Raw genomic sequence first — 19,597 nt, forward strand, 5'->3', positions numbered from 1 at the left:
ATTTTTCGGCTTATTGTGTCACATCGCCTCGTTAAATAGCCTAATGTGTTCTACAAGAATGTGTTTACTGCGCACTTTTTGCTTTTGGTGCTTTCTGCTTTTAAAGCCATGTTTTGTTATTCTCTCGGACGACAGATTAAAATTTTAATTGCGTTTAAGAACGAACAGCAGTGCACGACTGGAGCTATGTTTAATTATCATCATAGTCACTTCTAAGTTGCCTTTCTGTTTATTGTTTAACTTAGGTCAATTATTATATTTATTTTTGGCTTAATCCGAAGTTTATTGTAGGAGCATTCTAATCTACTTTAAATAGCTTCGATATTTTCAAATCAAACTTGAACCACCCAGTTGCCTGTGAGTTTTGTGTTCACCCAACAACGCGCTATCTTGATAATGTAGAAGGGCAGCACTTGTTAGTTTAGTTTGAACACAGTCTCTTTTGCTCATGTGGTTTGCCGATGTTTGTCGTCAGTAAAAATATTTCCAGATTTGAAACCTTCAACATCTGATTAAAATTCTACAGCCATTTCATAAAGTGTTTTTATTTTTCGAAAAAAGGTAATCGTTTTCCATCGAATCGACGTATCCTAACATCTAAACACATTTTTTGCGTGCAAGAATGTGTTGAAAGTTAAAAGGTCTCTTAATCTCCGTGATTAACTATACTAAACACGGCAAAAATAAAAGAAGTATACTACATGTATTTAGATCCTAAAAGCATAGGTTAAATTCGCAATTTTTCTGCCAACGATATTTCACCAAATTTGTTTGATGAAAATAAATTTATTTAATTTCCTAATTCTTAAATGTTAACTTTTTTGTTACGAGGTAGTGCTAAGGGTTAGCCTATCTAGGTACCGTAAATCTTTTCAAGGGGTTACACGCAACTTATCCGAATAAGAGCTTCTAGAAATGCGTTTTTATCAAAATGAAAAATTGGCATACAACTGCTTAGTTTTCATCGAACGTTCTTAAAAACTTACTGTATATTTTCAGTGGCACGTCGTGTTTTACATGATTTTTTATCATTTTTGATCTTGGCTGAAATTAACCGTGCGAAGTATTTAGTAGGGCTTTCGAAGCGATTTCTTTGTAGTTGCAAGGAATTTTTCGACTTGTTTCAAACAGCCCTTGCATGTGTGCCCGTTTTTAGGAATCAAACTACAGTTCAAAAAGGAAAATGAACTATGATGTGATGTCGTCAAGATTGTTGTTCAAAAATCGTGTACGGATTTTAAATCGATATCTCTTTATCTTTACAGTGCGTAGAGTGCGGGCGCGGTTTTCGATAGCCCCACATAAGAAATATGACGTTCAACAAAATGGGAATCTAAACATCACCTGCGTCGCTGTTGGCTCCCCTATGCCAGCCGTCAAGTGGCAAAAAGGTGAATTGTGTTTCATATTTGATGACATAACTTTGGTAAAGGATAGATCTCGTCGCAATTCTCAGACTATCAATTGTAGATATTTTCTGACAAGAATTCGAATCATAAAGCTAAAATCTGCTGGTGTGAAATTTGGTTTTAATAAATCACTACTGTATTTGAAGTTAAAGATAATTGTATTCAGTAATTGTGGGTGCTTACTGGCAACACTGCTCCTTTTCAGTGACGCCTGATGGTCCGGTGGACTTCTACCCCAAAGACTCGTCGAAGCGCGTGGTTGGTAGGCTGGTCTTGCCTCTGCGTGACGTGAAAGCGTCAGCGTCTTACGTCTGCGTGGCAAGTTCCATCTTGAACACGGTCACATTTACCACCGAAGTCCGAGTGAAAGCGTTGCCTAAGGTGAGCAATTTTCTAACTGTACACTGACAGTCTACTGTAGAAAGCAGGATATCAGACATGTGTCTCTTTTGTGAGGCTTTTATGCCACTCGTTGCAACTGATAACTTGGTCCCTTGAGAAAACTTTACATTCTACCGCCATAGTCAAGGCCTATTATACCAGAATGATCCTCCATAAAATGTTCTGACCAGCTGTCAACATTTCCACTTCTCATGGAACGTGTTCACTTTCAGCCTCCAATCAATTTGCGTCCGTCTGGTGCTGGGCATTCTTCAAGTTCCGTTGGGATGACATGGGAATCTGGCGATTCGGAACCGGTGAACAGCTACACAGTTTACTACAAGAGGAGAGATGACACCACGGCAGCTTATCGATCACTTGCTGATATTTCGTCTACCAGGTCAGTTTGACTGAATGTGCGAACCACATCAAATTTTCACATTTTTTTATGATTGCTCGCGAATATGAAATTGTGTGTTGAGTGAGCAGGCAACACGAATTGTACGTTTTAATGTTGTTTTGACGTCTTGCGTATGCAGCTTTACAGTCCCCGGATTAGAACCTTACGCTGAGTATGAATTGAAAGTATCTGCTGTCAACTCACAAGGTGAAGGAGTGAAGAGTGATCCTCTGTTTCTAGCGACTCAAGAAGCAGGTATGTGGCGTGTTGTTTCGTGTTATATACAATCAAGCAGGGACTACAAGGAAAAGTACGCACTTAATCACTTGTACCTGTTTTGTATGTTTCTAGTTCCTGGCAGTTCACCGATTGATATCATCGCTCATTTGTACGGCACCAACACCATCATGGTGATGTGGCGAGAACCTGAACTGCCTAACGGCGTCATTTCTCAATTTAAGTTGTACTATACCAGCGATCCAATCTTGCCCGTAACAGGTAAACTGTCACCAACATGTTTTCTCTTCTTTTAAAAATTGCACTTAACTGTGTTGAAATTGCTAGCATTGTGGCAGGTTGCGTAGCTGTAACGCTGTTACGACGCAGTTCCATTCTTGAAATTCAAATATAATTGCAGAGTGGAGAGTGCAACCGGTGGAGGGAACAAATTATCTTGTCTCGCTCACAAGTCTCACTCCATTCGTCACCTACAGCATCCGCATATCTGCCGTCAACTCAGCTGGCGAAGGACCGTTGTCAGAACCGGTGATGGTCAAAACGGAGCAAGGAGGTGACAACGGGTTTATCTCTTCCCAGACAACAAATCAACCGTTTTTGCATTGATTTCAACGTCAGCAGACGTTGAATCAATGTACAAAACGGTTGATTTGCTGTTTGGGTTATCATTTTTTTGTTAAAATATCTTTGTAAGCTTCCTTTGTTATTAGCTGCAGTGAGCACATGACATGAACATCTCAGACAGCAAAATACGGACGTTGGATCAATGTAAAAATGACGGACTTTGTTGTTTGTGGGATGCTCGTCAAGGACAACGCTCGAGCTTCGTTGACATTAACAATTATTTTCATATCAAAAATATTTTGAAAATAATTTAATTGCACGACCAATGGAGCTAATGGTACACGAGGGAGAAAGTCTGTGACAGGGATGACAAATAAAGAGGAGCGCACGACAAAAGATGTCCTCTTAACGTGCACCACTGTTCATAACTCAGGAAAGCGATTTTGTGATTGATGCAAACTATATTTCCTTTCAGTTCCTGCTCAGCCAAGGAACTTCCGTGGTGTCGCAAAATCGAGTAGTAGCATTCGGTTGTCATGGGAGCGACCGTATTGGGGTGAATCAAGCGATTACGAGATTTCAAGCTACATCATCAGCTACAACTGCAGCGTTGCAGTTTGCGGGGTGAGAATCCTTGAGCCTTTTGTTATTTTTTGTACCAAAGACAGGCAAGACACAACAATACCACAGGGTTGAGCATTGCAACAATATATTTTACATATTTACAAATAGTTTAACAGTCAAACGTTTTCGGCTTAACTTAAGCCCTCATCTGTTGTTATTTCCACAGAACAAAGACATTCTTTTTTTTATGAGAATGGTTTCATATCATGCTCATTTTACGATAATCAAACTTTTGCTGCAGAAGCCGACTCAGATCACCTTCTCGCCTGCTCAAGAATTCACTCTGAGCAATTTACACCCGAACATTGTCTATTACATCAAACTGGCCGGTCAGACAGTCTATGGCAAAGGAGTTTACACCCCAACAATTTCCGTCTCAACTCTCGGTGACGGTAAGTTTTCTAAAAGTAAAGTTATACTTTCACTTCTACCGAAACAATTGACTGAAAAAGGCATGGATTTTATAACAGAGTAAATTTTTGCGTTACAATTTCTTGAATGATTTATTTTGTGGTGGCTTTCTTGAATATATAATCACCGTATAATGCAACTAGTGTTAAGTATTGCGCGATCGATACGAGAAGGACTAGTTTGAAATTAAAATAGCTGTGAAAGCCGTTGGTAAAGTATAATTGCAATCTTTCCTGTTTGCTTTAAATATGATGTTGTTTTTGCATTATCCAACATGTATGCTTGCTCCATGTTCATGTTTATTTTTTTGTTTGCATCTTTCTATGTTCCATGTTATACCATTGTACCCTTCATCCTATCCCAAACCTGTCGGCACGTTTGTTTAATGTGTCTTCGCCTCAATGCATGGCTCGTTATGTACTTACCGTAATTTATGATTTCCTTTCCCGTTAATTAAAAACCCGCGCGGTCGATAAATGCATCGATCGTTTGTCCGAATTCACTCCATTTACTCGGCACCTAATGCCGCTGACTTCGCCCGACGCCTGTTCACCCCGAGCAGCCCCTTCCGCTCCCCCACAAGTCAAGTCAGCGATTGCCGCCGACGAGAGCTCCATCGTCGTTCGATGGAGTCCACCGCCCAAGGAAAACCAGAACGGAGCTTTGACCGGATTTACAACGCACTACAAGCCGAGCAATACCGACGAGCAACCTTCAGCCCACCTATCTTCTCCTGATGTAAACGTCACGACGATTCGAGGCTTGAAAGCGTTCACAGCATATGATGTTTGGGTGAGCGCTTCCACCCAAGTTGGAGAGGGACCGAGCAGCCCAGTTATTGTTGTTACCACTTCCGAATCAAGTAGGTATTGTGCGGATATGTTATTAACTATGCTGTTTGAATGATGACACGTTATACTTACATGGTAAAGTTATGCCCCAAAGGAAGTGTTTGCGGATAAGCGAAGCTTATTTGCTACTCTGGACGCATTGAAACAAATGCCTACATGCACGCTGTAAGCTTTGCATGCATATTATTACGATTACGTTCATGCAGCACGCCGTTGAATTTAAACGACCAACGACATATAAACCGCACGATGTTAAATTGCGTTATATATACGTTGCATCAACATGGAATCTTCCATCTTAGTTCCTGGAGGAGCCCCAAGACATGTGTCTTTGGTGCCAATAAACTCCACCGCCATCCAAGTCCGCTGGATGCCACTCCAAGATCATCTTCGCAACGGCAACATCCGGGGATATCAAATTGTCTACGCAATATCCGGTGTAACAACTGGCCGGACGAAGATTGCGAATGCGTTTGAAGGAGAGTTGGGAGAAATTCGTAATGACCAGTTGCTGGTGAGCTTTATGATAAAAAAGTTCTTTTTTGAGGAGATTTGTACTAAGTTAGATTCGATTTTGATCTAATATTCTTCCATAGAGTCTTCTAAAGTTAGTTGATACACCACAGATCGACACATTCTTGTGCGACGGAGTTGTACTGTACATTGAAGGGTCCCATCTTCTATTGATATTAGTTCATCTATATGGCCTACCAACACTCCGAAAATGTAGATAACATAGGAAAACAACTTTGCTTATTATCGAAACGTGTAACTGTAAGCAACTTTGAAATATGTTACTTGTCTGTACGTGTAGTGTCGTCGTAAGCCAAGGTTGACCAGAAAACGTGGAAAATGTGTGAAGAAGCTTGTGGTAAGACGCATCATGAGCGCTTTGTGACAAAACAGCTTGTTTTCAACTCATGTGTGTAAACATAATCAAACGATACTACCATCACGATGAACCCAGTTAAAAGCCCTGCTACTTTTCACAATAATGCAGCGTTTTGCAGCCTTCATCAGATTTGCACGCGCGATGTTTTTCAACTGAGAGGCGTTTGCTTACCACCAATGTCCACTTCAATCCTTACATTTTTTATGAAACGATTGAGAAAACATTTACAGATCGTGTGAAACGGCGAATCTTTCACTGCATTCGTGTGTATTTTGACCGGCTGCCTGTTTTAACAACTTTATCAGCTTAATTTTCAATTTTATTAAGTTGCTTCAACGACTTAATACGTCGATGCGACGTGAATTGTACAATTTTCATTTTTTTGGGTGTAACAGCATGTTGAGGTTCAATTTGACACAACAGGAAACCACATAACTTTTACATTGATTCAACGTTTCTGACTGGTCAACAGCAGATAATACGTCAGGAAGTTGACGCTTTGTTTTGTGCACGAGAAATGACCATCATCGAGCGACACTAGTTCGAGTCTCGACTTGCACGAGCATCTCTTTAACGAACCTAGTCAATGAACTGCACTGGCAGCAACACCATCCATGAGGAAAAACTTGATCAACCTCAAGGCTTTAACGTCTTTTTAACGCAACGTCACGCTATGCAAAACATCACCTTTCCAAGTTATTTTGTTAGTTTGAAGATAAACGATGCTTGCATCAATTCAACATAGTTAAAAGTTAATTTCCTGTTCGGGAACGTTGAATCAATGCATGAGATGGCCAGGATTTTCAGACTTGCCGTGAATTAACAATTAAATAACATTTATGATTAATTTCTTTGCAAGGTTTATGGACTGACGAAATATATTCCCAGACAGCAAAGTCCGTCATTTCTAAATTTTTACATACAGACGTTGAATGAATGTAAAAGTGACGGATTTTGCTGTCTGCTTTGAACGAGACACTCGGTATTAACATTTTTCTTTGCACTTTTGCATCTACATATATTTTTTAAATATTTGCTTACTAGTTGAACCACATCAAATCATTTCATTAATCGTATTATCGTGTTCTTTTGTTTTGATTGAGGTATTTTTGAAGACGTTATTCCTTAATTTCCGTTTTCTTATGCTGGTGCAGAATATTGTTATCGATTTGTGATTTTTAAATTTGACGTCATGTTTCAGTCATACTCGATCGGCGAATTGCGACCAAACACGCGGTATTCCGTGTCCGTGGCTGCTTTTACAGTCAAAGGAGCCGGAGATATGAGTTCTGTCCAGTACGTCACCACAAGAGGGGAAGGTACTACTCAACTGCAGTGTGTTTATGATTAAATTGTTTTTCTTAAAACATAGCATTGTCATGTTAATTAGTTTTCTTTTAAAAGCTTGATGAGGGGTACAGGTACAGCGGAAGACGTTTGCTATTTTGTTTTTGTTTTCATTGTGTTAAATGTTGTGTTGTTGCTCAGTCAGTTATGTCTGTTTATTCTCATGTTAAATCAACGTAAAACTAACTTTTGGCTTGATAAAAGTACAGTTTTTTATCGCTATCTAACAAAACACGTGTTAACATAAACTACCATTGCAGTGCCGAGTCGCCCAACCTTGTTAACAACGAAAACAAGCAGCGGACAACCTTTGATTACATGGAGTCCGCCTCAAAAAACAAATGGAGATCTTGTTGGATACAAGCTTAAGTATCGGTAAGTAATGTCATTTTAACGTGACTTTGCGTTGAAAACAAAACATCATTCATTGCCATTTTTGTTCCAATTCCAGATGCGACAACTGTCCAGATATGACGTCATCAACATGGCGAACGCGCCGTTTTGATCAGAACATTGTGCGCTTTGCACCAACTGTTGCCGACCATATCGTACCCGGCTGGTCGTACACGATGAAGTTATCAGCTTCTAACAGCGAAGGTGATGAGGTCTTTAATTTTGGGTCAGATGTATTCGCTTTGTTTTTCCTTATAAGCTTTAAACCCAGCCCGCAAATCAGTCCTTTTTTACCGACTGTAAATCAATGTGAAAAGAACAGTTTTTTTTTAACTGAACAGTCTAACTAGCCGGACTCCATTGGTGTAACAACGGTTATCAATTTGTTTTTCACTATTTTGCGAGAATATAAAAGCTGCCATTTAAGTATAATTTTTTCCCCGTGAAAGAGGTTTGGTGTAGACAACTTATTTTACATTTGCATTTCTTCACAGGGCCGAGCCCCGAATCATCAGTTCGCCTCTCCCTGCCCCCTTCCCCTCCTTCCGACGCCCCGATGGGCTTAAGCGGTCACAGCATCATGTCAGATCCGTCTCCTTCATCAGTCACAGGGGCTGACAAGGCTATCCAGTTAAGGTGGTCTCCTCTCCCCTGGTCTGCCAGCAATGGTCTCGTCACCGGCTACACACTTTATTACCGAGACTCGACTTTGGCTGATATCGAGTACGAGAACATATCAACCACTGTGCCTTCGTACTACTTCGCAAATGTCATGCTCGGAGAAAAGTAAGTTGGAAATGTGGCACGTTGTGGAAATCTTCTTTGATATTGATGTAACAAGCAGCGCTGTAATATTTTGTAACAAGTTGTAACGTGCTCAAGGCTCAGGCTATGCCTTCACTGGAAGATGTCAACTGAACGTTTAAAATCTTTCGCTTAACTTCTCTAGTTTCATATTTTTTTGATGTTTTGCTTAGGTACGAATTCCAAGTTGCGGCCCTTAACGCTGCCGGGGAGGGCCCGAGAAGCCCCGCTTTTATCATAACTGTCAGCGAAAGCAGCCAGCCAATCAACTCCAATATAACGGTCACCGATTTTAACGTTTTGGAATCTTCCTCCGACACAGTGTGGTTGGCGTGGATTCCTCCTAAAGATATTACCAATGCTCGCTATGGCATAAGCTACCAGTGAGTTTTCTGTTGTGAATGCGGTCTTTTGTAAAATTTCTGTTCCCTGAAAGTAAAGCAACATTTTTGGTATCTGTTATCTGAATTGTGAGTGAAATTTTGATGGATGAACGACAAATTTACTTGTTCAGATCGTCCAGCACGGATCAACCGCAGCAAGTTGAAGCGGAATATTCCTACATCGCGATCTCTGACTTAGGACCGGGTTTAACTTACAACTTCACCATCACAATCTATGCCACTTATGGAGGTATGACAACGCTTTCACTATTATTTCTCGTTATTATCAACAATTGTCGCTATTCTTTCATCCATTGTTCCATCCGACAGGTGCGACGATGCAATTGGGCTCCTCATGGATACTCGGTCATACAGCGCCAAATCTATTTTCCATCGGTCCGTTGGTGCAAAATGTGTCGGCCGACGGAACGGTGACAATGTTACTAACTCAAGCGGATGTTGTCAATAACGTGGAAAAGTAAGTTGATATTAAATATAGAAGTTGCATTAGTTACTTTTTGCTGTAAAAACAAGTGTAGCGTAGCGCTGCAAGAAACAGTTTTTTACCTTTGTGTCTAATGCGTATGAAAGATTGTGCCCAGCTGAGGTGGTAAGAGAGTCGAACTGATTCTCCAGAGGTGAGTTCGACGCCCACCCGTTGGCCGTTATATGTCATTATGGATCAGGTGTAACTCTCATAAGTTTATAAGTGGACACAAAGATCGTTTTTTTGTCTTCCCGTTCACTGAATCTAAAATCTCATCCGAACCATCTTCTAGAAACAACGTGACCTTACGACCAGAGAAATACTCTCGTCAAAACGAAACGTGTTATTATTGTGGAAACAACATTCTTGAATTCTTCCCTTTCACCTCTGTGTCTAATTTTGAACGTTACTCTTTATTTTTCTAACAAATTACAAATGCATTATGTTTTGACATATAATACTCATTTCATCTTGGTACATTTCTTGATACGTAACAATCTCATTGCCTCGTTTGAACCTCTTTCTGACACCAAAGTTTTCTTGCAGATATTCGCTGGTAGTTGTGCCTTGGAGCGAGGAAAATGCCAATCTTGATCCCGACAGCTACAGCCACCAAGCAGTCATAAGAAATTCCGAAACATTTCGTCGCAGAAGAAAGCGCAGACAGGTTACTGATGCATTTTAACGTCTTTTTTCTCTTTCTTTCTGAAAGAAACATGTTGCTATTCTGTGGTCTAGCACCGCTGTTTGATTTCCAGATTTATAATGTCAATATTTTATTCATAGGCATCTGCTCCTAAACCGTATATATCAGCGGAGTTCGAGTCGATATCCATGCACGAATGGTTCGAATTGGGCGACGGCCTCAACCATGGTGGTTTCATCAACCGATTGCTGGAACGTGGCCTCACGTACCGGGTCTTTTTACGAGCTATTCGAAAAACCCAGGTAGGAAGTTTCAAATTTAAATTTTTTTGACTTTCGAAAAACTACTAAAGAATTCATGCTGCATAAAAAGATACAAAATCTTAACCCGCATCCACGTTGCAAAATCAGTTTTTTTACATTGATTCCCCGTCAACATGCGTTGAATCGATGTAAAAAGGGTTGGGTTTGTGAACTGCGTATATTGATTACAGGCTTACGTCATCCTGACGTAACACACTCTTCGCTATTAAGTTTTTATTGATCGGAACTTTCCTTTTTTTAGATTGTGACGTTTTGTATAGCGTTGATGATCAGTAGCTCAACTTGGCAGAGTAGGAAAATTCCAGGATGCGCTTTGTCCTTTATTGTTTACAACCTTTATTCATGTTGTCAAAACATTATTAGCCACGAGTTTTCCGTGTAGCGCAGTAAAGTCGTTTTGAAACAGTCTTCTAAAATTTTGGTTTGGTAGCTCGAAGGGTGGTAGTGATGATGGAGGCTGAGCCCCATTTTCTATAATTTATCAAACATCTGAATGGGAAAATATTTTTCCTTGAAAGTAAAAGCGACTTGTAAAGAACTAACCATCCTAGCACTATTCATCGTTGGCCTATTTAACTCCGAATAGGTGTTCTTAAAAGTCTGAATTAGATTTGCGACATACATTCCGGTTATCATATTTTGTCTAGGTAGTGGAGAAAATTTTCTTTGTGCCAGCGAAACAAAGCCGTGAAACATTTTGATCTAAAGTAAAGAAACAAAAGCCTTGTGCGGTTAAAATCACTGTAATCGTTAGAACCTCACTATTTAAATGGCCTTAAAGATCCCATCTCATTGCTTGGCAGTAATCGCTTGTCGTTTAGTCTTTTTCTTTCTTGCAGGACCTCTCTTTCTCGTCTTCATCATTTTCCGAAGTCTTCCACATCCCAAAGATTGCAACTCCTCCATCTGTTATTCCGACTTCCCCATCTCCTGTTGAAACCCCTGACCAAGGAGAAGCTCTCGCTTCTGGGCAACTTTGGATCATCGGCCCCGTTGTCGGCTTCATCGTTATTGTCGTTATTGTGCTCGTCATTGTCTGTGCTAGAAGGTCAGTATTACTCTGTATAATATTTATAACAATCTCTTGTTGTACGTACTTTACTTACTTTAATTGTTTTGCTTTCTGCTGGACTCTTGATTGCAGTCCCAAAAAACGGTGAGTTTCACAGATTTGATTTAGTATTTTGACATTAAAATGATTTGATGAATTGCTGGTGTTCTTACAAAGTGCCGTAGGCTATCAGCCAGTACTTTAAACAGCTTGTGGTAAGAGAAGTTACTTGCACTGACTTTCATTTGTAAAACCCTGAGATTTTGTGAGATTTTCCGACAAGTGCTTTTACATCTTTTCCTCATAATGCATCAAAGTTTTGATTGTGTGCTTAACTCTCTATTCTCTGTGTTAAAGACTTTTATATACTGATAGAAGGCATCCTTCACTTCCACTTGATTCGACGTAAAATTGTGTTTTGAGTCACTTGATGATCACGAAATGATGACTTTTACATTTCACAGAAAACGAGTCAGTAAACCTGGTCTTGAAATCAAGTACAGCGCTCCAACCATTGTCAAGCACATGACCAACAAACAGCAAACTATAGAACACGATCCTGTGGAACTGCGAAGGCAAAACTGCAAGACACCAGGTACAAATCATTTCAGAATATGTTGCGTTTCAACCATAATTTTAACATTTAATTGTATATGTATACTGTATAGGCTTAATCTACGTTTTAAAGAAGTTAGTCGTATCTGATTGACGAAACGACTGACTAAGTACAGAGTATAACTTACAACATCTGGTAACAGTTTTTCTTATTTTGTACCGAAAACGTGAAATAATTTTATAATATTCAAAATAGTTTGATATTGTACAACGTTTGTGTTTGTATCAACTGTAATTTTTACACTAGTTATCGTACCTTTAATCAATATCATATTGCCGTTGTTTTGGTGAGTGAGTGAGTGACAACCATGCTTACTTAATACTTATGTTATGCTGCATTTTATTCTAATTGAGGTTGTGCTTACTTCAAGGAATGCTGAGTCATCCTCCCATCCCAGTCACTGAGATGGCAGCTCACTGCGAGAGACTGCGAGCAAACGACAACCTTCTGTTTTCTCAGGAGTATGACGTAAGTGTGTGCTCGGTCGAAGTTATTTGTAGTTGTGGCTTATTTTTTTTTCATCCGTTTGTTTGTGATGTGAAATGTTGCAAAATTGCGAAGAATGTTTTCAAGAAACTTCGTTACAATGTAAATTTTTTTTGAATTTGTTCTTGTTGACGATTTTAATCAGCTTAACACTAATAGTACTGGAGCCCGCTCCCTTGAAGTGCCTCAGCGATTCTGGCCTGAAAGGATTGTTTTAATTACAAACAAGTCTTTTTCTGGCATCGGTAATATTATCACCTTTTTCCAGTCCATCGACCCTGGGCAGCAGTTCATGTGGGTCCATTCAAGCGCTGAAGTCAACAAGCCAAAGAATCGTTACGCGAACGTGATCGCATACGACCATTCCAGACTGACACTTTCTCCTATAGAAGGCGTGCCGGGCTCGGATTACATCAATGCTAATTACATTAGTGGCTATAGGTAAGCTGGCTGAGAACTTGCATCTGGTACAAGAAATTTCTTATGTTGTCTTGTTTCTCTGTTGCTCTATGTTTAGTTGCTGTGCAATTGACATTACCTCTCAAAGCGAAGGAACAATCGTCCAAAGATCAAATGCATGTTCTACGATTTCCAAGTTGTATTGTGTTGACTGACATTCAAACGTTGAGAATTTTTTTTTTCTCAGGCGTCAGAACGCATACATAGCCACGCAGGGTCCAACCAGGGATACGACTCCGGACTTCTGGAGGATGGTTTGGGAACAAAGATCGTCTATCATCGTCATGATGACCAAGTGCGAGGAGCGATGCAAAGTAATGGAGTTGTTGCGTTTCTTTTTTGGCATCATAGCTGATAAATAGATGAAAAAAGATAACTTTTAAGAAGACTATTCCTGCATGACAGCTCAGTAACGTGGTGTTGTTTATCAGGTAAAATGCGACCAGTATTGGCCTACACAAGGAAGCGAGACTTACGGACTCGTCAAAGTGACTTTAGTCGACGAAATGGAGCTGGCGACTTACTGCGTTCGCACATTTGCACTTTATAAGGTGAGAATTTGTTCGGCACCTGAGATACATCTTCGTCTTCAGATCCTGTAAGGTTTCAGTTTCGTCTATCATCGCACACAAATGGATCTTGCTTACTTCCCGCAGAATGGAACCAGCGACCGTCGCGACATCAAGCACTTCCAATACACTGCCTGGCCCGACCATGGCGTTCCTGAACATCCCACACCGGTTTTGAACTTCATGAAGCGGGTCAAGTCATTCCATCAGCCCGATACAGGACCTACCGTGGTGCACTGCAGGTACGGTGCCACGTTTGTTTTCCTAGACCGTTTTAAGCGTTCGTGCGTAGTTGCAAATCTTGTTTTTGCCGGCATGTTGAAACCGATCAGAAACTCTTCGTTTTCTTCAGGAAGTTTAGCTTAATTCTTATACCTCTTTTTTCACAAACATGTCGTTTCAACGTAGTGCCGGTGTCGGTCGGGCTGGCTGCTTCATCTGCATCGACGCCATGTTAGAGAAAATCAAACACGAAGACACGGTTGATATTTATGGCCAAGTCACCTGCATGCGAGCCGAGAGGAACTATATGGTGAGCCGAACTTTAATATTGCCAAAGTTTTACATCTAATTTGATGACATTCTTTACTTTCATGCGCAAAAACGAAAAAAGGTAGACTTTCATGTTAATTGTTTTCATTCAGGTACAAACCGAAGACCAGTATGTATTCATCCACGAAGCCTTGTTGGAAGCAATCAACTGCGGAAATACAGAGTTGCCCGCTCGTGATTTGTACAATCATCTCCACAAACTGACTTCTCCCGAGAATGGAAATCATGTCACAGGAATGGAATTAGAATTCAAAGTCAGTTAAACTTGAAAGCTTTTTGTTACCTGGTATCCCAAAGCATTTAAAAATAAATAATAAATAAATCAACAAATTTAGAAACTTTCTACGTTGTTGTGATGACAAAAAACAGTCTTTTGATGCATTATTTTCAAAAAGATGTAAAAGGTCAGAGCAGAAGTATTTATTAAAGCTTCCAACTAATTTTGTTTAATTTCTCTTCCAGCGTCTCGCCGGCAGCAAAGCCGCATCTTCCCGGTTCGTGAGCGCCAACCTTCCATGCAATAAGTTCAAGAACCGTCTCGTTAACATCCTTCCCTACGAAGGTACACGAGTTTGTTTGAACCCAATCCGTGGTGTCGAAGGTTCCGATTACATCAACGCCAGCTTCATTGACGGTTACAGGTAAGCTAATGAATACCGGTTCCTTGTAACTTTAGTGTAGGTCAATACTATCCATGTTTTTTTCTGAGTAATTTTCCAACAGTTGCGTGATGGTTGTGGAAATGTTTGTTGTCTGACTAAATGAATAAATTTCTTCAAAGTTTTGCATGCTTTTGTAAAAGGCTTTTAACCACGGAGGTTAGCGTTTCGTTTTGAGGTTGCTACTGCTTGAGAACTGTCCTGATGTGCGCTGATAAACTGCACAGGTCGAAATTCGAGTCACCGTTGCTTGATCTTATCATTGATTTGTGCATTGAGCCGAGTGTTAACAATTGTGAGCCACACTAGCACATTTCAAGGTCTTGTCTTTAAAGCCTGAAAACGTCAAAACCTATGGGACTTTGTTTTAAACATATCTCAAGGTAAATTGATGATAGAATGTTGTACATCCCCTGACAGCAAAATCCGTCATTCTTACATCGATTCTCCGTCTACAGACGTTGAATTAATGTAAAAATGACGGATTTTGCCGTCAGAATCATTCAACTCATTCAATGGTAATATTTTGTTCAGGCAAAAAGAAGCATACATCGCAACGCAAGGTCCTCTTCCCGAAACTACTGATGACTTTTGGAGGATGCTGTGGGAGCACAATTCTACCATCGTGGTGATGTTGACAAAACTAAGAGAAAATGGAAGAGTGAGTCTGAATCCATTATCTTTATTGAAACCAAACCCGTACGAACAATAGAAATGTGTTCTGTGCTAACTTTGATTTTAACAAATGAGAAAACTATTTTACAGGACAAGTGCCACCAATACTGGCCGGCAGAGCGATCTGCCCGGTACCAATACTTTGTAGTCGACCCCATGTCGGAGTACAGCATGCAACAATATATTTTAAGAGAATTCAAGGTAGGTTTCACTTTCTCATCAAAGCCAGCGTGTTTGACCAAACTTGATTTCTTTTTTAAAGTTGATTAAACGTAAAACATGTTGGATAGACATAAAGCTGCTACGCGTTCAAGCCATGAGTTTGATGGTTACTTACAGGTTACCGATGCTCGCGACGGAAAATCGCGCACGGTTCGTCAATTCCAGTTCACCGATTGGCCGGAGCAGGCAGTTCCGAAGTCTGGTGAAGGTTTCATCGACTTCATCGGGCAAGTTCACAAAACAAAGGAACAGTTTGGTCAGGATGGGCCAATCACCATCCACTGCAGTGCTGGGGTCGGACGCTCCGGTGTGTTTGTGACACTGAGCATAGCTTTGGAGCGGATGCGATTTGAAAACCTCGTCGATATGTTTCAGGTGAAAAAAAGAGCCAGACAGCAAAACCCGTCAGTTTTGCACTGATGCAACGTTTTCAGACCTTGGTCAATGTAAAAATCACGTATTTTTCTGCCTGGGGCGCTGTATATTTAAACTTGCTTTGAGAGTTGTTTTTTGTTGCATTTTTCGTTACTATGTGGCGAAACTGGCTTCGGTAACTTCTATGGTTTCGCACATTTACTATTTTGGTAGAGAGGTTACTTTATTGAAGCTTAGATGGTGAGCTAGCTGTATAGCCAAAAACGTTTGCATGGTTTTTTTGCACAACGATACACGTCGTATTGTTGCTTGGTTTCGTTTGCTTATTAGTTATCATAGAATTAGTGTATGAGTATTGTTTTCTGCTATTTACTGGGATACCGTTCAACCTTTTTAGTTGAGCCTCCAGCGTGTAGCTTGTGCAATGTGCACTACCTAATTTTGCTCAATACATGTTACAATATGGCTTCATCGTAATATTGTGTGATATATTCAATACGTTTACAGACTGTGAAGACACTGCGAACGCAACGCCCAGCGATGGTACAAACAGAGGATCAATACCAGTTTTGTTACCGAGCCGCTCTCGAGTACCTCGGCTCATTTGATCATTACGCCACCGCATGAAGACGATCGGATTGCCGCCAAAATTGGACTTTACGCTCGAACGTCTCGAAACCACAGCAAAGCTGGTGATTTTCTTCAGCCCGTGCGAGGCTCGTTGATGAAGAAACTGCACTTAGTGCGGTTACTTTTGAAACAATTTCACGAAGTTGTTGTCTTTCCAACACTGTTTCTTGATCAAATTTGCCAACACCGAATAGCAGAGTTGTTCCGTTTCTGGTTTGAGCATTGAGTGGTAGCGCTGCTGTTTCATTGACATTGATTCAACATTGTATACATTGACATCGTTTTTGTTTACATTTAGGCGTTGAGTCAATGTAAAGTAATTAGATTTCTTTGTCTGGGAAAAAGTTTGCGTAAATTTTTTTCCAATTTTTATCGCAGTGGTGCATATAATGGATTTCAGCCGCATTATGTAACTTAGATACTTATTTTATCTAAACTTTTTTTTGGGTGGCATAATTATTAATTATGCTTTTTTTTACGCGATACGACTGTTTAAATTTGTTTTTCGTTTCATGGCAAAATCTCCTGTTACCTATTGCTTTCCTTCTGTGCTGTGTTGTCAAAATGTTGTGTTTTGATGGGTGAACTTTTTAAACATATTGCTAGCGTTTTTTTAATACTGTAGTTCTACTTTCATACCATCAACTTGTTTCAACACGTATAAACGCAACTTTCACGAATCACATCACATACAGCAAATCAACCGTTTTTTACATTGATTCAATGTCTAAGACTTTGAATCAATGTAAAAAGCGGTTGATTTCCTGTCTGGGCGTATTCATTGCGCCCACCAACCTTTTTGAAGTTAATTTATCTTGCTAGGTCAAATCTTTGCCAAATGAAGTATCCATTGCAGCCAACAGTTGTCGTTTTTCACATCTCTTTTACGTCGTCATACGTTGAAATGATGTAAAAAAGGCAACTCTTGCTGGCTGCTGAAAAGCATCACCCGCTGTGTTTGGGGTGAGCCAATCTTCTCGCCAATTTGTCAAAATTTGTTGCTTTGTGTTTTTTTTTTACAAATAAGATGAAATGGTTGCAGTGGTCATGTTTCATTGCTGCAAATCTGTTCGTCGTTTTTATTAGCATTGTTTTGCTAAACTGTGCCATCCTTTTTCAATCGTCATGATTTTATCATTTTTTTTATACTTTTTATTCGTTGTTGTGCTGGTGATAATTACGCATAGTTTTACATGAACCGAACGTTGTCAAACGGTAAAACAATGTAACAGCAAGTTTGCGTATCTTGACCATGTAGCCTGCAAGTCTAACTAAGCAACATCAGCTGTGCATTTTACCCACAATGCACTTCCATCTACAACGTCATCATCATATAGGAAGACTTATCATTGATTCACGACCGTCGTCAATTCATGATCTAAAACCAATATGAAATTTGGCGACTTGTGTGCTAGGGTTGCCCTTTTATTGGCAGCATAGTTTGTAATAGCGCTTTTACATCCAATCTCATGATCAACAAACAAGAAAACTTAATTGTGTTTTTCTTGCGCAAGTTTTCAATTCTTTTTTTGTTTGTTTTGTAGCTGCGTAATTGTCTCAGTGTTAAAACTAATCATCTCGTGTTAATTAACCGTCATTACCGAAATTACTGTATCTACGCGATGATTGTATCACCAACATCATTTTAACTTCATGATGATCATGAACAGAGCATCACGTGAAACTGCATTTCATTAGCTGCTTAATACGTTAGTGCTCCCATGCTCCTCACCAACGACTACGGAAAGTATCTGAAAGTTCCTTCTATTAAGCTTAAGCTACTCTGCATATTATATTTACCATTTTTCGATTTTCAGAATGCCTGGGGTCTGATATTGATGGGGTTTGGGTAAAAATTTATCACCCAATTTTTAGCTCATTGTTCCAGTCCGCGATAAAAGCCTGTGCTGCCTTTGGAAATTTAACTAAAAGGTATGGCTTGAATATAAGTAGAATAAACTAGTATCTTGTATAGCAGCAAACCAACTCTTGTGCATCGTGCCTGATCAAACTAATCGTATTTTAAGCACACCGGTCTCTTTGGCTAAATGAGATAAAAAAAAACTAGTGTCGTTGGTTGACGAACTTCAAAGAAAGATGCTTTAACGGTGGGTGGCTAATCGGTGGATTTATTTTTTAAATCATACAATTAGAGTGAACATAAAACAATAAACTACGAACATTTTCGGCCATACTCAAGTAGCCCTACTCAAGCAAAGAAAATAAATGATTTTACAAAAACATCTACATTGAAAATACATTTAAATTCACTCTAATTGTATGATGTTAAATGCCGTGTGGTTGCTTGGTTTTATCTGTCTATGGTTAAAGAAAGTCACCTCTCTACCAAAATTGTATTATTTTTGAAAGTCTTCCAAAAGTTTGTTGCTGTACTATTGCATCCTTCACCAGTCGTTTGGCGGATTTCGTGAAGAATTTGATTTATTGCTCAAGTTACGTTTACCAATCGTGTTTTAAATGTCGTAATAAAATGCTTGAAAGATTCCAATGCCAACTGATGAGAAGTAATCAGGCAGACAAAGTCGGACTATAGGAAGAGGTGCCACGGACAGGATGAGATGGAGAATAGGGTTAATAAGAGATTCGCTGCAAGGAAAGAATCGGCCACCCCCACTAGTGGGAATAAAACCGAATTTGGATGATGATTTGAAGCCACTTACATAGCTTAACACTCGACTTTGCAGAATATGGAACAAGTCAGAATGCGTACACGCAACAAGACCTCATTTCTGAATAAGCTTAATGATACCAGAGTGCCCACAGTTCAAACTGACAAACTAATAGAAAACATTTTCATTGCCAATTGAGCCTCAAGATCTTTACACTGAACAAAATAATTCGTGACAATATGCGGGAAATTTTTTGCAGGGCTGTGGAGTCGGAGAGATTTTGGTGTGTCCGGAGTCGGAGTCAATAAAAAAAAGGCCGACTCTGGCTTGATACCAAACGATGAACAATAAAGTTTTTGTTTACAAATACTTTTTCAAAATATTATTTCTTCTGCGTATCGCGCTCTTATTTTTTTCCAAAAAATGGAAGTTTTTAAGTAGAAGCGACAAAACGTTCGCGTTTTGTCGCTTCTACCTTTTTCTCGACCTTTGCTATGTTGACGTGTATTGTTTTTGATATG

The 19,597-nt window shown here is 39.8% G+C and overlaps 1 protein-coding gene across 2 annotated transcripts in view; it reads left to right on the plus strand.

The window, feature by feature from the left end:
• LOC145778019 (receptor-type tyrosine-protein phosphatase F-like) overlaps positions 1 to 19,043 on the plus strand; it is a 45,511-nt gene extending 26,468 nt beyond the window's left edge. The window contains exons 6-39 of one of the 2 annotated variants that reach the window (XM_082589405.1): positions 1,266 to 1,391; positions 1,615 to 1,790; positions 2,024 to 2,190; positions 2,330 to 2,445; positions 2,542 to 2,688; positions 2,828 to 2,980; positions 3,467 to 3,615; positions 3,857 to 4,007; positions 4,589 to 4,888; positions 5,180 to 5,391; positions 5,692 to 5,748; positions 6,971 to 7,088; positions 7,377 to 7,491; positions 7,568 to 7,713; positions 8,004 to 8,295; positions 8,487 to 8,696; positions 8,828 to 8,946; positions 9,027 to 9,174; positions 9,730 to 9,850; positions 9,970 to 10,131; positions 10,992 to 11,200; positions 11,668 to 11,798; positions 12,190 to 12,287; positions 12,574 to 12,746; positions 12,952 to 13,078; positions 13,196 to 13,315; positions 13,421 to 13,575; positions 13,742 to 13,865; positions 13,978 to 14,139; positions 14,348 to 14,526; positions 15,079 to 15,205; positions 15,310 to 15,420; positions 15,559 to 15,816; positions 16,324 to 19,043. In XM_082589405.1, coding sequence (XP_082445531.1) covers positions 1,266 to 1,391; positions 1,615 to 1,790; positions 2,024 to 2,190; positions 2,330 to 2,445; positions 2,542 to 2,688; positions 2,828 to 2,980; positions 3,467 to 3,615; positions 3,857 to 4,007; positions 4,589 to 4,888; positions 5,180 to 5,391; positions 5,692 to 5,748; positions 6,971 to 7,088; positions 7,377 to 7,491; positions 7,568 to 7,713; positions 8,004 to 8,295; positions 8,487 to 8,696; positions 8,828 to 8,946; positions 9,027 to 9,174; positions 9,730 to 9,850; positions 9,970 to 10,131; positions 10,992 to 11,200; positions 11,668 to 11,798; positions 12,190 to 12,287; positions 12,574 to 12,746; positions 12,952 to 13,078; positions 13,196 to 13,315; positions 13,421 to 13,575; positions 13,742 to 13,865; positions 13,978 to 14,139; positions 14,348 to 14,526; positions 15,079 to 15,205; positions 15,310 to 15,420; positions 15,559 to 15,816; positions 16,324 to 16,443 — 5,279 coding nt within the window. In that variant the 3' untranslated portion in view covers positions 16,444 to 19,043. The remainder of the gene's footprint in view (positions 1 to 1,265; positions 1,392 to 1,614; positions 1,791 to 2,023; positions 2,191 to 2,329; positions 2,446 to 2,541; positions 2,689 to 2,827; positions 2,981 to 3,466; positions 3,616 to 3,856; positions 4,008 to 4,588; positions 4,889 to 5,179; positions 5,392 to 5,691; positions 5,749 to 6,970; positions 7,089 to 7,376; positions 7,492 to 7,567; positions 7,714 to 8,003; positions 8,296 to 8,486; positions 8,697 to 8,827; positions 8,947 to 9,026; positions 9,175 to 9,729; positions 9,851 to 9,969; positions 10,132 to 10,991; positions 11,201 to 11,667; positions 11,799 to 12,189; positions 12,288 to 12,573; positions 12,747 to 12,951; positions 13,079 to 13,195; positions 13,316 to 13,420; positions 13,576 to 13,741; positions 13,866 to 13,977; positions 14,140 to 14,347; positions 14,527 to 15,078; positions 15,206 to 15,309; positions 15,421 to 15,558; positions 15,817 to 16,323) is intronic. The other variant, XM_082589406.1, reaches the window with a different exon arrangement.
• Positions 19,044 to 19,597: the final 554 nt, after the last annotated feature.

This window comes from Aplidium turbinatum, chromosome 10, assembly GCF_918807975.1.
Source record: "Aplidium turbinatum chromosome 10, kaAplTurb1.1, whole genome shotgun sequence".
Taxonomy (NCBI): domain Eukaryota; kingdom Metazoa; phylum Chordata; class Ascidiacea; order Aplousobranchia; family Polyclinidae; genus Aplidium; species Aplidium turbinatum.